Source organism: Typopeltis vanoorti, chromosome 9, assembly GCF_054136105.1.
Source record: "Typopeltis vanoorti isolate ZY-2024b chromosome 9, IOZ_Tvanoo_1.0, whole genome shotgun sequence".
NCBI classification, from domain to species: domain Eukaryota; kingdom Metazoa; phylum Arthropoda; class Arachnida; order Uropygi; family Thelyphonidae; genus Typopeltis; species Typopeltis vanoorti.
Window position 1 is genome coordinate 19,455,423 of NC_143557.1, and position 15,745 is coordinate 19,471,167.

Sequence of the window (15,745 nt, forward strand, 5' to 3'; positions counted from 1 at the left end):
TAGGTTGAAGATTTGTGGGTTGCAGAGATTGGACAATAGAAGAAGAAGGGGTGATATGATTGAGAGATTCAAATTACTGAAGGGTTTCTATAAGATTGATCCAGAAGATATTTTTGAAAATATGACTGGTGGTGGGAGGACTAGGGGCCATGCACGGAAGCTGGGCAAGAGCGTGGTTGACAAGGGAGTTAGAACTAGGTTTTTTACTTGGAGAGTGGTGAATGAGTGGAATAAGCTTCCAGAGTCTGTTGTGGGTGCTACGACCGTGAATGAGTTCAAGGCAAGGTATGATAGATACTGTGGTCAATGTCGAATAGTTGTTCTTGACATGATGTTAGGGCCTCCCTTGATGAGTCTGTCGACTCCTTGGAGTTGCCAGGAACAATAATAATAACTAGCAACAGATAATGAACAACTTCGAATGCGCATCTACTTTACATTGTATGCATTTAATACTCATCACGTGTCATTAACGCATGAGTCATATAGCATGCCATGAATTGTTGAGTGATGTGCATGTGATTATTTCTAACTATAGGGCACACACAAATTGGTGTGTGCCCTATACAGGCACCATGGTGCCTGCGGGCATAGGGTTGGGAATGCCTGCTATAGACAGAAACTATAAAAATAAAAAAAAAAAGAGCAATACAGTTGACACTACACTGCCCTTTTTTTTTTTTTTTCAATCAAAGCCCTAGAAGCACAATGCCATTTTACAAAATATTCACTATAAACTATTTTATGTGTTCTCTATAGTTTGAGTTAGCCATATTAGTAAACACATGCTTATCAATATTCAGCGATTGAAGGATATAAAAAGGATATATATATAGATGTGTGTATTAACTTACTTTGAAACAAACTCTTGATCAAATGAAAACTTAAAGAACCATCCTTTTGATGAATGCTGCACTCCAACTTGACTAATTATCTCCACTATGTCATCGCAAGGAAGCTATCAACAGGTATGTAAGGCTCACTACAACAATTTTAAATTTAGTTTTCTGTTACTCTACTAAAATTTTATCCTCAGCTTTCATTAAACACATATCAAATAAATTCCATAAAACACAAATTTCATTGTACTGACATAAATATTTAAAGTAAATATCCAGAAAGTTTATGATAAATGTGATTATGCAAAGTCAGAGGTAGCTAAATCAAATGAGATAAAGAAAGGAATATCTTCTTCTTGGCTTTGCGTTAGGCAATTGTTTGCCTGTAACGTTTTCAAGGGTTTAAAAAGTGTTCTGCTCATCTCTTCCTGGGTCTTCCTCTTGATCGGTGTCCCTTTGGTTTATATTTCCAAGAAATATTTGGCCATCTGTTCTCATTCATTCTTTCTATAGTTTGTGATGTCTTCTGTTATTTTAATTATGGATAATGGTTTTCTTATTTCTTCATTTCTTATCTATTCTTTTATAGCCTGCAAGCGGTCTTAGAAACTTCATTTCTGCAGCTGCCATTTATCTTTTATCTCATTCTTCCCAAGTCCATGTTTCACTGCCATATTTCAGAATTGGTTTGGCTATTATTTTATATAGTTTTATTTGGGTTGTTATAGACATCTGTTTATTGAAGTGTCTGTTCAAAGTTCCAATGACTGCTAGGAATTTTTGCTTTGTATATGCAATGTCGATTTCTCCATTGGAGCTTATGTAATTTTTTCCTAGATATTTAAATTTGTTCACTTGTTCTATTACTTGGTTGTGGATGACTAGTTTGCATCTTTTAATTTCTTTACCTTGAAATGCTATTGATTTCGTTTTATTTATTGAGATTTTCATGTCATACTGTTCTATTGTTTTGTTCAATACGTGTAGATTTTTCTGTAATTAGTCTTCATTTTCAACAAAAATAACTTGATCATCAGCATACCAAAAGGCTGGTTAATTCTTTATTTCCTATTTTAATTCCTATGATTTTGTTTTTTTCTCCATTCTCTTAAAATTTTTCCCATATATATATATATATATATATATATATGTAGAAGAGTATTGGTGATAAACCACTTCCTTCCACTCTATTGGTTTAATTTTTTCAGTTGTTTCATTATTAATTTTAATTTTAATATAGCTTTCTTCCATTATATTTGCTATTGCTTTTGTGGTTCAGGAAGCTTTTCATACAGTATATTGATTAATTTTGTTCTGTTGATTTGATCGTATGCTTTCTCATAATCTAGGAAGGCCCTATATGTTGGCAAGTTAAATTCTATTCTTTTTTCTATAATTTGTTTCAGCATAAATTTCCTCGGTCGATGGTGTTAATTTAATTTTGATTATATCTAAATATATTTTATAGCATGTATTTAATAAGGATATTCCTCTGTAGTTTCTGTTTCCTTTTTTGAATATGTTTATCTATTCTGTCTTCCATTCTTGTGGAATCATAACTGAAATGGTTTAGAGCTGTATTTGAATAGTTCTCAATTTATTCCATCTTCTCCTGTAGCTTTTCTATTTTTTTAGTTCTTCCAATATTTTCTTTAGATCATTTAACTTATTGGTTCTTCATTTGTTTCTTGACTTATTACTTGTTTTATTGCAATTTGATTATTATTGTTTAGAAGCTGGATGTAGTGATTGGACCATTCTTTTGTGGAGGGATCTTCTAATTATAGGTTATTCTTTGTTTCTTGAGTCATTTTTTTAATGATTTTATAGCTCTTTTTATAAATATGAGGTCCATTTATATAATGCTCTAATCTTGATACAATTTTTTCCCAGTCTTGTCTTCTGATTTTCCTGGTTTCTCTTCTTGTTTTTGTTCTGATTCTTTTATATTCTATTTCATTTCCTATAGTTCCGTCATTTAACCATTTAAGTTACATTTCTTTTTTCTTTCTTATTAAAGATTCTAATTCCAGGTTCTGAGTCCTTTCCTTTTTCTTTGCAGTTTTGTTCCTATGGCTTCATATGCTGCTTGTTTTACTATTTGTTTAATGTTTTGCCATTCATTTTCTATATCTATATCTTCATTTATTTTCTTTGTATGATTTGTAAGTCTTCTTTGATATAGTTCTCTGATACTATCTTACTGTAACAGTTCTATCTTAAATTGCTCATGCTTTTGTTTTTGTGTTCTTGTATTGTTTCTATTTCTCTGGTTTGGAATCTTAATAGTACTGATTAATAAATAATGGTCTGAATCAATATTGCATTCTCTGTATACTCTGCAATTTCTTACCATCTTGTTTGGTTTTTCACCAACTATTATATACTTGATGCTTTTATATCCTCTTGCTTCCCATGTATATTTATGTATATCTTTATAATTGTATATATATATATATATATATATATATATCTTAAGAAAGGAATATAATCACATGTATTATAGTAAATTATTTTTCATCATAGTTGTAGCTGAGCTTTCACCAGAGTCTAGATCACTATATTTAAACAAAGTAATGCAACAATATAGAAGGCAATGCAATCCAAACCTTACTTTTGTGTGTGTGTGTGAATTCCATCCAAAAGGGTATAAATCTGTAGCATGTTTAGCACCAGTGTGGAACTAAGAATTAGATTTCATTTATTTATTTAATATCAATCCCAAACACACATATAATCCAAACACTGCTATGGAGATTTTCATAGCAGTGTTTGCATTTTCAAGCCACTTCAGGCTTCTAATAAGCAGGATGGTGGGGAAATAAAATTCATTCATCAGTGACTGGTGTTGGGCTATGATGTGTATCACGCACCATTTCTCAGCAAGCCAACCCACCTTCAGCAGTGTAGCCTGTATTCACAGATAGGACTCTGGAGACTGGCATGTATTGATGCCAGAAATGAATCCCTTCTTGGAAGGGAGGAAATGCTCCCCTACACACCTTATAAGGTAAACTCTCCTTAACTATTGAAATACCACTGCTTTACTTATGGGTGGGTGGGTGGGAGGGGTTTAGCCTGAAGTGGCTGTTGGGTTCCCAGAACAAGGTTTCTCATTTATGTTTCCCTTCTTCTTTTGTGGTGCGAGTGACAGCCTCGTAACTATCATGAACACACTGTAGAGACTCAAAGCCTCTACCTCCCTCCCCCTTCAAGAGCACAGCAGTAAAATGGTTCTGCTGACCTTCTCTCAGAACATGGGACCAAACACAATGGTTATGCATCAGAAGCTTTCCTAATCAGCTAGAAAAAAAAAAAAAATTCCACTGCCACTTACCCTGCTGTCAAGTCATGCCTGAAGAAAATCTACATAAAGAAGTGCATAGGGAAAACTTGAGCCTGCATAGCCCAGTAGAAATGGCATTTGCACTCCATGGAACTACACTGCCAGAAGAAAGACCTAGGTTCAATTCTAGTTGCTGAATAGAGGAACATTTTCTAAGCCTTTCTTTGACCAGTTCTTAAAGTTACTCAATCTCTGGCATGGGCAATTAAATTTTTTCTCCAGGAAACTTGTGTTTTCTTCCCATAAACTCAAGAAAATCAACTGTAGCCTCCCACACTATCTCAGATAATATATAGTGTAAGGATTAGGGACCATGAGATGGAGGCACTTATCAGCCAGCTCTTTGCTGGATGCCATTTATAATTAGTGACAGACTTGGAACCAATTATTTCTGATTGGCTACCGTTGAAGATTGAACTTTCCACTCAGTCTTCAAATGTTAGATAGGATTAAATGCCTTTGACTATGCCTTAAAGGGATAAAAAGGAGTTAGCAGATTTTTTTCCCTTTTTTTAACCCCAATCATTCATGATCTGACATGAAATTAATATGTACCACTTACATCTTAGCGAAATCTACTATTCTTAAGAGAATCTTAACTGGCAGCTTGAACATCCACTAACTGTCTTCCTCAACACACTGCACAATAAACAAGAAATAACATAAGCACAGTAATTAACTTTAATGAAAGTACAGATATTTTGTATTGAAAATAGCAGTACATCATCAGTGTGTAGAAACAAGTGAATCACACAACAGGAAAACAAGGTACATGAAACAGTAGTGGTGTGAGAGATGAAGAGAGACTGGAAATGCAAGAGGAACAGTACCACTTACATCTTAGCCAAAAATCTACTATTCTTATTTGAGATATTTGAGATGACAAGTATGTCATCTCAAACACAATCAGATCCTCTGGTCCTATGACCAAATCGCAAACTCTTAATTCTCATGTTTCCTCCACCACATGCTGCCTAACACAGTTCCATCAAGAAATCCAAAAATTCAGTTCCCTTATCTCTGTATGCCGTTCCTTTGCCCAGTTGAAGTCCCCATAATGATCACTCACTTTGCACTTGCCAAACTAACATTTGCCTAAACATTTTCTACTCATCACAGGTTATACTTCTTGGGTCTGTAGCAGCATCCCACTAAATATCTTGTCATATAAACATATATCTCACTTCATATATTCTCAAAGCCATTAATGTTATCTCCACTACATTTCTCTACATTGAGAGGGCACAATTCATCTCTTATCATGTGTAACATTCCACCACCATGTTTATCATCTCTATCCTGTTGAAATATGCTTTATCCTTCGATTTCTATCTCTGTTAGAATATCCTCCTCAGTTAACCAAGATTCACTGATACTAACAACCTTCGGAAAAGTCAATCAATGCCACAAATGCATTCTCTTTATTTCTAATGATCATAGCATTTGTATACAGAAAAACTAGTGCATTGCAGGTATTCTTATAGCCATTATTACTCCCCTCATATTTCACCTGGCTGTGTAATGTAGTGTACACCCCCTCATTTCTCAAGCCACTATCTCCACATAAGGCCATCTCTGCTATATTCCACCTGTGCAATTCTAGTTTCTCTGTCCTGACACACTCACTTGCCAGAAAACAACAGTCTCTCCAAATGTTCCAACCATTACTATAATCTCCACCACATTTTCATCCCTCTTCACTGCTAGTGCCACACTATCATTCCACCGGGCAAGCATTCCTCAGGTACTCTACTCTGCACACCCCAAACTATCTAATCTCTATACTTGATGATCCAAACAGATTCATTCATCCTTCTGTCACCATCATCCCTGACTCTTACAGCTTTCAATCTCTCTCTCTCCCACATTCTCCCTCTCATCTCTCTATCCCTTGCTTCCACACTCTCTACTTTCTGCAATTTCTGCTCCCCCTCCTTCATTTCTCCCTTGCTGTCTGATGCTGTTCTCTTACACCTACTCTCGTTTTCATGCACTAGTCAATCTCTACACCCTCCTAATATCTTCATTCATTCGATCTCCATTCTCAGTGGTTCTATTTCTTCCTCCACATATCCTGCTTTCAATTTATATTCACACACACAATCATGGCTACCAGACAACCTTCACCATCTGTTACATTGCCCAAGGTTAAATCCATGCATATGTTTTTAATATTCTCCCCACCCTCCAACACACAGTACTGCTTTCTACAAACTGTTCACCTGTTTCTGAAGCACTACCTCCACTGCCGCTAAATCCCTAGATCAAGATGTCTCCTACACACACACACACACACACACACACACACACACACACACACACACACACACACACACACAACACATAATGCATGCATAGCAAGCAACAAAATCATCAACTATATTGTGAATAGTCTTTAAATGGTGGAGCTGGGTGAAATGCTAAAATTGGTAGCTACCATGTTGAATACAATCAATACAATTGGATACAATACTGACAATACTGAGACAATAAAATCCGAACAAATTTTATTTATTTAGTATGAAGATACAATGGCTGTGAGACCCTTTTCACAGGGAAATACAGCACCATCTCAATCCCCACTAATTTTATTCGGACTCGGGACTGGCACAGCTGACGAATCAGGCCTACGGCTGGGTCTCAGGTATTCCTGACCGTAATCTGTGTGTTCACGGGGCTAGTTTGCCTGTTCTGGGGGACGAAAAAACAGAGTTTCAGGGTGAAAAAATCCCCTACCTCCATATGAGACCAGCTAACTCACCTTTCATCACAAGAGACCAGATAAAGGATCCTCACGCCATGGAAGGGAGTTGAACCCAGGTCTTTCTGACCAAAGGGGTTGGTCTACACCGACTGAGCTATAGAGGCTCAATCCTAACAAAATACTACACTAACATACAAAAAAAATCATTGATCAGAATAGAACAAACTTAAAAATTGGCAATGAAATAAACACAATATAATATAATATTTTTCAGAAAGTTACATTCATTTTCAATGTTAACCTTGTATTGTCTTTCTTTTATACATTAAATGATCTCATTTTGATAAGCTGTTTTAACAGTATCCAAATGGAATTTTTCAAGATTTGAGGGTTGCTTTACTTTGTTTCTTTTTTATGAAATTTTATTTGGATCTTAGCAGATGAAAGTGTTTGAGTCTAGTGAAGTCCAGGTGTATTTGAGGGCAGGCACTATAATAAAACACAGTGTTTGCAACTATGAGATTATTTCATGAAAATAAATCAAGGAAATACTCTTCTCTCTCTCATTTTTTGTGTCTATTCCATATTTACCCATTAAATAATGCATGTCATCTGAATATTGTCCAACTTTGGCATTAAAATCACCCATAATTATTAGCAGATTTCCTCTTGTAGTTGTTGATAGAAATCAACATGATCTTCTGAACATGAAGAATCAGGAGCATATATTTCCATTATTTTAATAAAAATGTTTTTGATATGACTTCTCCATTACTTCCAGCTTAGTATCACCACCTCTGGGTCTGGCTCCCACTGATGAGACCTCAATAAAGGTCAAAACCAGTCTGGGTAGTGACCCTTCCCTTAATGCATAGCATTATTCATGTCTGCAAGAATATGTGCTTTGCATTATGGGATACTAAGGCAAGTGATGAGAACTTATGCCACCTTTGCCACGAGTTTCCCCAGTCCTCAAATTACTTCAGGACTGGGATAAAGGATTAAACCAAATATATACAGGCAGCCCTAGAAAGCACGAGCCGGATGCCTGCGCATGCTTACTGTAGTGTGGTCTGCCTGAGAAATGACACTAGCAGGCACTTTAGTGTTTGAGTGTTTACTGAGCTACTATGATGCATATGTATCAAACCTAGTTTTACTGTTGAATCTACCTAATTGTTCTATTTTAATTTTTTTTACATACATATGTATTTAAATTGATAAAGTACGTAATTACATACCATGTCTGATAAAAGAAGTGCAGAAAAGTTAGCAGAACTTGGTGTTAAAAAGGTGTGGAAATCAATGACACTTGAAAAGAAGATGGAGGTGATTCGAAGAATGGAAGATGGGCAGACACGTGCTAATGTCTATAGAAGTATGAACTTACCTCCATCGACTGTTACTACGATTATGAAAAATGCAGACAGAATAAAACAGTCTGCACAACAATCTACAGCAGTACTAAATGCAAAAGATGTAAGTGAAAAAATTATTAGCATTATGGGTGAATTACTTGAATCAGAGAAACATTCCTCTGATGCAGGCTGTTATAACTGAGAAAGCAAAAACAATTTTTGAGGATCTTAAGAAGACAGATGGAGGCAAAGAACATTTTTAGGAAGCAAAGGTTGGTTCATGAGATTCAAGTCTCGAGGTAAGTGCCATTGTGTCAAATTATGTGGTAAGGCAGCAAGTGCAGATGTTGTGACAGCAGCTGCTTTTCCTAAAGAATTTCATGACTGTGTAAAACAAGGAAGTTATCCTCGTGATTTCATTTTTAATGTTGATGAGACTGGGCTCTACTGGAAAAAATTGCCATCACACACCTTCATTTCATGTGAAGAACGTTCTGTTCCAGGTTTTAAAGCTGCAAAAGATAGACTTATGCTTTTGTTGGGTGCAAATGTCTCTGGAACTTTGAAGCTTAAACCAATGTTGGTGTACCATTCACAGACACCACACACCTTCAAGGGTCTAAAAGCCATGCTGCCAGTCTATTGGAAATGGAACAAGAAATCTTGGGTTACACAAGACGTTTTTATAGATTGGTACACAAATTATTTTTGTCCTACCGTGCTTCACTTCTGTAAAGATAATGATTTGCCAGCCAAGGCATTGCGTCTCTTGGATAATTCCCCTGGACATCCCCAAAACCTTTCTGAAATAAGAACATCATTGGATGTCAATGTTGTTTACATGCCCCCAAACACAACATCACTTTTGCAACCGATGGATCAGGGGATTATATCAATCTTCAAAACCTATTACTTCCGTATAACATTTATGGAAATGGTAAGAGTCTTGGACACTTCAGGAAAAACTATTAAAGACTATTGGAAGTCATTCGATATTTTGAAGGGCATTAACAACATCAAGGCAGCTTGGAACGAAGTGTCAGCAAAGTGTTCAAAAGGAGCATGGTGAAAACTTCTTCCAGCATTTATGCACGACTTCAAGGAATTAGAGCAAGAGGAGAATGTTATTGAAGACGTTACTGTTAAACTGTGAATGAAATTGTTTTGTATATTTTTGTTCTTCATTCACATTTAACATAATCTACCATATACCAGGCTAGACTTGTAAATATTATTTAATGTAAACAACTTATTTTACAATTTAATATTCATATACCTACCTTGAATTTTATCTAATATTTAAAGAGAGAGAAAAAGGAGAGGATTGGCATTAGGTTGGAATCGGAGCTTTCGGCATTTGGGAATCACAGTGCGATAATAGCGAGTCGGCAAGTCACTCAAGCAGCTAATAAAGTCTACTAGTCGAGAGGTGGTTAGCTAATAAATTGTAGAATAACAATTATAGCTACGGAAGACAGCTGAGTGACTACTAAATAGACTAGCGATATTTGAGTTGAGATTCAATTTCAGGGCCGACCTTTCAAGGACATACAGAACCTTGAAGCAAAGCACAGAGTTATTAGGGAATAGTAGAGGCTGTAAAGTTGAAGTTACCATTAGCTGTGCTTAGAAATATATTGCCTAAAGAATTAAACGAATGCAGGAAGAATGCACAGCTGTGCACATGAAAACCTCAAGTTAAGGAATTATTGTGTATTGCCTTAATTCATAAGAGATCAGTAGTATTTCATGCAAGAACGTTTGTTTATGTGTATAGTGACCGACGATTAATTCAGTTATTGCTTAGAAGAATTATTTTAATGAGTGCCGTATACTGTTTAAGTGTTTACAGTTATAAAAAGTGTTTACGTATAAGTAGGTGAAGAAAAAAGATTATCAGTAAGATTATTCCAACCGTTAATATTTCTATACAGAGAAGTGTGAGAGTTTCATCCTAGAATTTCCTTATACTAACAGTAACTATTGAGGAAGTTAGCTAAAGTGTAAATTTAAAAGTGTTTGTTTGTGAAGAGGTATTACTGTGATTTTTATTGTATTTGGAACTTAAGGAACTGTGAGAAAACTGTAATAGAGATAGCTGAATTACCATTGTATGAGTTGAATGATTGAGTTTATCAGAGAAGCTAAAATGTTTGTAATATCTTAATTACTGATTTGATCTTAAGTGTATAATTTGTGATTCTAAAATAAAATGTTCATTTTTGTTAATCAAAGGTTGTATTTTGCCTGAATCTCTTTTACTGCACCATTCATAAAATATTCGAACCAAAGCCGGTGAATTAAGTAAGTTAAATATACTCAGTCAGTATATATAATAACAACATATAAAAGGAGAGATAGTTGTGGGTTGGTTTTTCTTCAGTTCTTGAACTAATTCAGATATAGAGTGGCACGGTCTTTAAATATAAATTTTCTCTATATTTGAATTAGAAATCAACTTGAAACCTGTCAACTAGTTAACAACATTGTAATAACTAAATATCGGATCCAAAGTATAGATTGAGAAGAGTAGGATCCAACATTACCAAGCTTGCGAAAGAGGTGGGATTGGACGATATTACAGCTGAAGATGTGACAGAAGTCTTAGAGAGCCATGATAAACCGCTTTCCAATGAAGACTTAAAAGAATTAGCCGAACAATTAAGTCAACATCCAAAGGAGGAGAAAGAAAATGAAGAAGGTCTTCTGAGAGATATGAAAATGGCCAATTTACAGCGTATCCTTGCAAGCATAGAGACATTGACTAATGAACTCTGCAAAATGGACCACGATTGCGAACGGAGTGCGAATGTAAAAAGGAATGTAATCGCATCTATTTGACCTTACACTGAACTCCTTAAAGAAAGAAAAAGAAAATCTAGGCAGTTAACACTGGATACTTTTTTCAAAAAAAAATGCAGGTGATCCGAAATCAGGAACTTCAACATAGAAATATGTAATATCTTTTCAAAGTTTCATTTTTTTGTATATAATTTTGTTTTGTTTTTGTTATTAATAATTTTATTTTAACAAATATATATGTATGTATTTTCAAAGCTTTAAATATAATAATGTTACACACACTTCATGTGCATATTTTTTGACTGTGTGGAACATAACTTTGTACTCACATTAAAATTGGGTTCGTTTTGCACTAGTTCAGTTTACGCCCATTTTTTTCAGGAACAGAAGTGAGGCGTAAACCGAGGGCTGCCTATAATTGGAATAGGCAGCCCTCGTCCCCATCTCATGCAGAATAATAGCTATTATTCTGGATGAGATGGGGTTTAACTTCTAAAACACTGTGGGAAAGGGATCTATGGACTAAGACAGCTACTCCTATGTGTGCCAAATCATTCCTGCCTGTGTAATATAATATCAGATGTTTCAGATTTATACTGCCTTGTTCAATCTAGCGCATTTTTGAAAGACCCACGACACTCCATTTAAATCTCTCCAACTCTTTCTCCATCAAATATATCTTTCCAGGTTTGTACAATGTCTGAATGTTTACAGTAAATATGTAGTGAATGGATTTTGCTAACCACATAACCAATTTCTCACCGTATCTCTGTGGCATAATATTCGGCTTGTTGGCTACCCAATATGCAGTAGCAGTAGCATTATCTACACTTCTTTTAGCAATATAATACATGTCTTTGATGGAGTTGAATTTAATGTAACTGGCTTGCCATTATTCCATTATATTTGCCTACAAAGCAAATACAGGAAAGCCTCACTTAATGCAAATTCAATGTGTGCAATAATCAGTCAGCGAGACTGCGTGAAATGATACTATTTCCCACTTTAAGCGAGTGATTAATCAGTTAACACAATTTTTTTATGTTATGCAAAATTTTTTTGTTGCCAATCTTCAGCGAGCGAAATGGTGGAAGTAGTTAAGAGATATGAAAGTGGCACTAGTAATACAACGATTGTACGAGACCTGGGATACAGCAAGTCCACAGTTCGGACTATATTAAATAAGAGCAAAGAATACAAAGAACAAGGAAAAGTTGCTACTGCTTCTTTAAGCATGCAGATCACCCAAAATAGAAGCCATTTAATGATCGAGATTGAGCGTCTTTTATCACTCTGGATTGAGGATTGTAATCAAAAAAAGAATACCCCCTTAGCACAGGGAATATTCAGGCAAAAGTTCTCACATTTTTAAATCATACCAAATTTCAAGAGAAATGTGAAGGCTTTACTGCGAGTTTAGGATGAGTTGACTGCTTTAAAAATCGAACTGGACTGCATAACATAAGAATAACTAGGGAATAATCTGCTAGTGCTAATAAAGATTCTGCAGCCAAGTTTCCTGAAGAATTGCAAAGCATAATTATGATGATTGACAAATATTCAACGTCGACAAAATTGGTTCTTTTCGGAAGCGTATGCCAACAAAAATTTTCCTAGCTAAAACTGAAGCATCTAAACCAGGATACAAAGTATCTAAAGATTGTCTTTCGCTTTTATTAGGAGGCAATGCAGAAGGCGACTATAAACTCAAGCCTATATTAGTTTATCATGCACAAAATCCAAGATCTAACATTATTGATGAAATCAGCACAATTGGAAAAGAACTTGGATTTAATGAACTGAATAATGAAGATGTGAGAAACTTGCTCGATTCCCATTCAGAACAGTTAATCGAGAATGATCTCCTTCAACTAGAAGAACAGTGTGCATACGAAGAAGATAAGGAGTGTGAACAAGAAGAGAATGTTACGACCAAGAAGCTAACTGCAAAAGAACTCGAGCTAGTTTTCAATCACAATGAGTATGCTAAGGAAATTTTGTTTGATTCTGATGCTGATATGGAACAAAGCTTCAAAGTCCACTGAATTCTTGATAAAGCCATCGTCAGCTATCGCAAATTGCATGACAAGATAAAAAAGTCAAGCACAATTCAAACATCTTTACTTAATTTTTTTTTTTTTTTGTAAAAAAGTAGCTCAATCAAATGTTTAGACATTACGTAAATATTTAAGCAATTGACTTTTATTAACTTTGGTGATTTTATCCTTTAATATAGCTTATAGTGTAATTTTTTCCAAATTTATGCTAACTGATAGATGAATTATAATTATTACCATTGTTTATTGTATTCGATAATAATATCTGGGTCTGCCTCCCACTGACAAGACCTCAATAAAGGTTGAAACCAGTCTGGGTAGTGGCCCTTCCCTTAATGCATAGCATTATACATGTCCGCAAGGAGATGTGCATTGCATTATGGGAGATACTGAGACAAGGAGTGATGAGAGCTTGGTCCACCTTTGTTACGAGTTGCCTCAATCCTGAACTACTTCAGGCACAAACTTTGTTTGCCTACACTTGAGTCAAGGATTAAATTAAATTTATTATAGTCCAACCAAGTGGAAAATATTTTTGTAATAGATTTCACGGTTTGATATGAACACAGATGATTAAGAAAATAACTATTTATTAACTTAAAAGCTAATATTTCGCTGGTATTATATCCAGCATCTTCAGAGCACACAATACAAAGTTTGTTACAAATGCAAAACAACCACAGCACTCCTTTATCACATCCAGGAGTCTATGAAGTGCCCTGTTCTTGCCATCAAGCCTACTATAGACAGACAGGAAGACCTGTGGACATCTGCCTCAGTGAACACAAAAAATATATCCGACACTTTCGCTATGGCAAATTGGGTCTGGCAGACCATGCTTTGGATACCCCTGCACGCAGGATCAATTGGAAAGAAACAAAAGTAATGCACAGAAGCTTCTACAAGTAAGAGAGGTTGTTCCTGGAATCAACAGAAGCCTTAAAACATACTCCAAACCTTAACAAGTATGGCTGTATAAATCTACCAAAGATTTGGAAGACAGTCATGTTAAGACCAAATTAATATTTATTATTTTTATTTTATTTCATTTTTTCAAACTTTCTAAGACTATCATTTGGACTATTATTTCAAAACTTAAATTTTTTTTTTTTTTTTAAACCTAGATGGGGCCATATTAGGACTTTAGTCTTGTGTTGCATGCTGCAATTACTATTACTGACCCCACTGTTACACCAGATTGTGGTTGTTTTGCATTTGTAACAAACTTTGTGTTGTGTGCTCTGAAGATGCTGGATATAATACCAGCGAAATATTAGCTTTTAAGTTAATAAATAGTTATTTTCTTAATCATCTATGTTCATATCAAACCGTGAAATCTATTACAAAAATGTCTGACGAACACATAATCCTATCCACGCGTACAAGTGGAAAATAAACTTCCAACATCTTTCTCTAAATCCACAGCAAATTAATAATAAGGTGGTACACCTTTTGGCAACTCATATAAGTAAATATGACTTCTCCATTGTTTCTGCCTTAGTATCACCACTTCTGGGTCTGCCTCCCACTGACGAGACCTCAATAAAGGTCGAAACCGATCTCTGTAGTGGCCCTTCCTTTAATGCATAGCATTATACATGTCCGCAAGGAGATGTGCTTTGCATTATGGGAGATACTGAGACAATGAGTGATGAGAGCTTGGTCCATCTTTACTACGAGTCGCCTCAGTCCTGAACTACTTCAGGTGCAAACTTTGTTTGCCCACACTTGGGTAAAGGATTAAACTAAATTTATTATAGTCTAACCAAGTGGAAAATAAACTTCCAAAATGTATTGTATTCGCTTAAACGATTCTGCTTAGTGCACATTAATTGATGGATTAATTAAGCGCATTAAGTGAGGGTTTTCCTGTACCTGGGAGGGAAGGTAGATTCCCACTGCAGTGAAGAAGAAAGTTCAGTAAGACAGGAAAGATTATATACCCCTAGCCCTTGAATACTTTAAGAGTGGGGAGGGAGGGAGATAAGATAACAAGAAATGAGACAGAAAGAAGAGGAGGGACCAGTCTACAGATAACAGAAATACATTATGCGAAGTGAGGGGTGGTTCAGGACTAGGTACCTCAGATTTGCAACTCCAGTGGTCATTGCAAATGAGCCCCTGAGGGAGCTTCTCTTTTCAGTTTCTAGCATATTATTAAAGATCAGCTGCAATTTATCAGCAGCAGTTTCTTCAGTTGTCTTGAGGATTTAATTACTATATCATCATATTGTCACATGCCTTTCCACATTTCATCTTCTCTATTACATTCATTATTTCATTTATGGATGTTGGTTCTAGTGTAATATTTAAATCTCTGTTTATTGGAGATTCTTCCATTACCGAACTTCTAATCATCTTGGTTATAATGTTTTCTACATTTAAAATCAAGTGTTCTTTTCATCTTCTAAATCTTATCCTCTTCAGTTAGCAGCAAACCATTTGTATCCTTTATAGTATTAACTTGCTTCTTTCTTCAGAGCATATTTTCCTTGTCATTACATACAGTTTTCCAATGTGTTCTAATACTGAACCCTTTTTGTTGTTGTTCTTCTGTCAAACTGCCGACAAAATGCCTTTTATTTTCATTTAACTTGTCTTTCTCTCTATAACTGCTCATATAAGTTTCTTTAATTGTT

The 15,745-nt window shown here is 35.4% G+C and overlaps 1 protein-coding gene across 4 annotated transcripts in view; it reads right to left on the reverse strand.

Moving 5' to 3' along the window:
- The window catches only part of LOC150102911 (DNA-directed RNA polymerase III subunit RPC5-like), a 459,314-nt gene that overhangs the window by 131,970 nt on the left and 311,599 nt on the right, over positions 1-15,745 (reverse strand). For all 4 annotated transcript variants that reach the window (XM_090397865.1, XM_090397866.1, XM_090397864.1 and 1 more), the window contains exon 12: positions 855-958. In XM_090397865.1, coding sequence (XP_090253991.1) covers positions 855-958 — 104 coding nt within the window. The remainder of the gene's footprint in view (positions 1-854; positions 959-15,745) is intronic.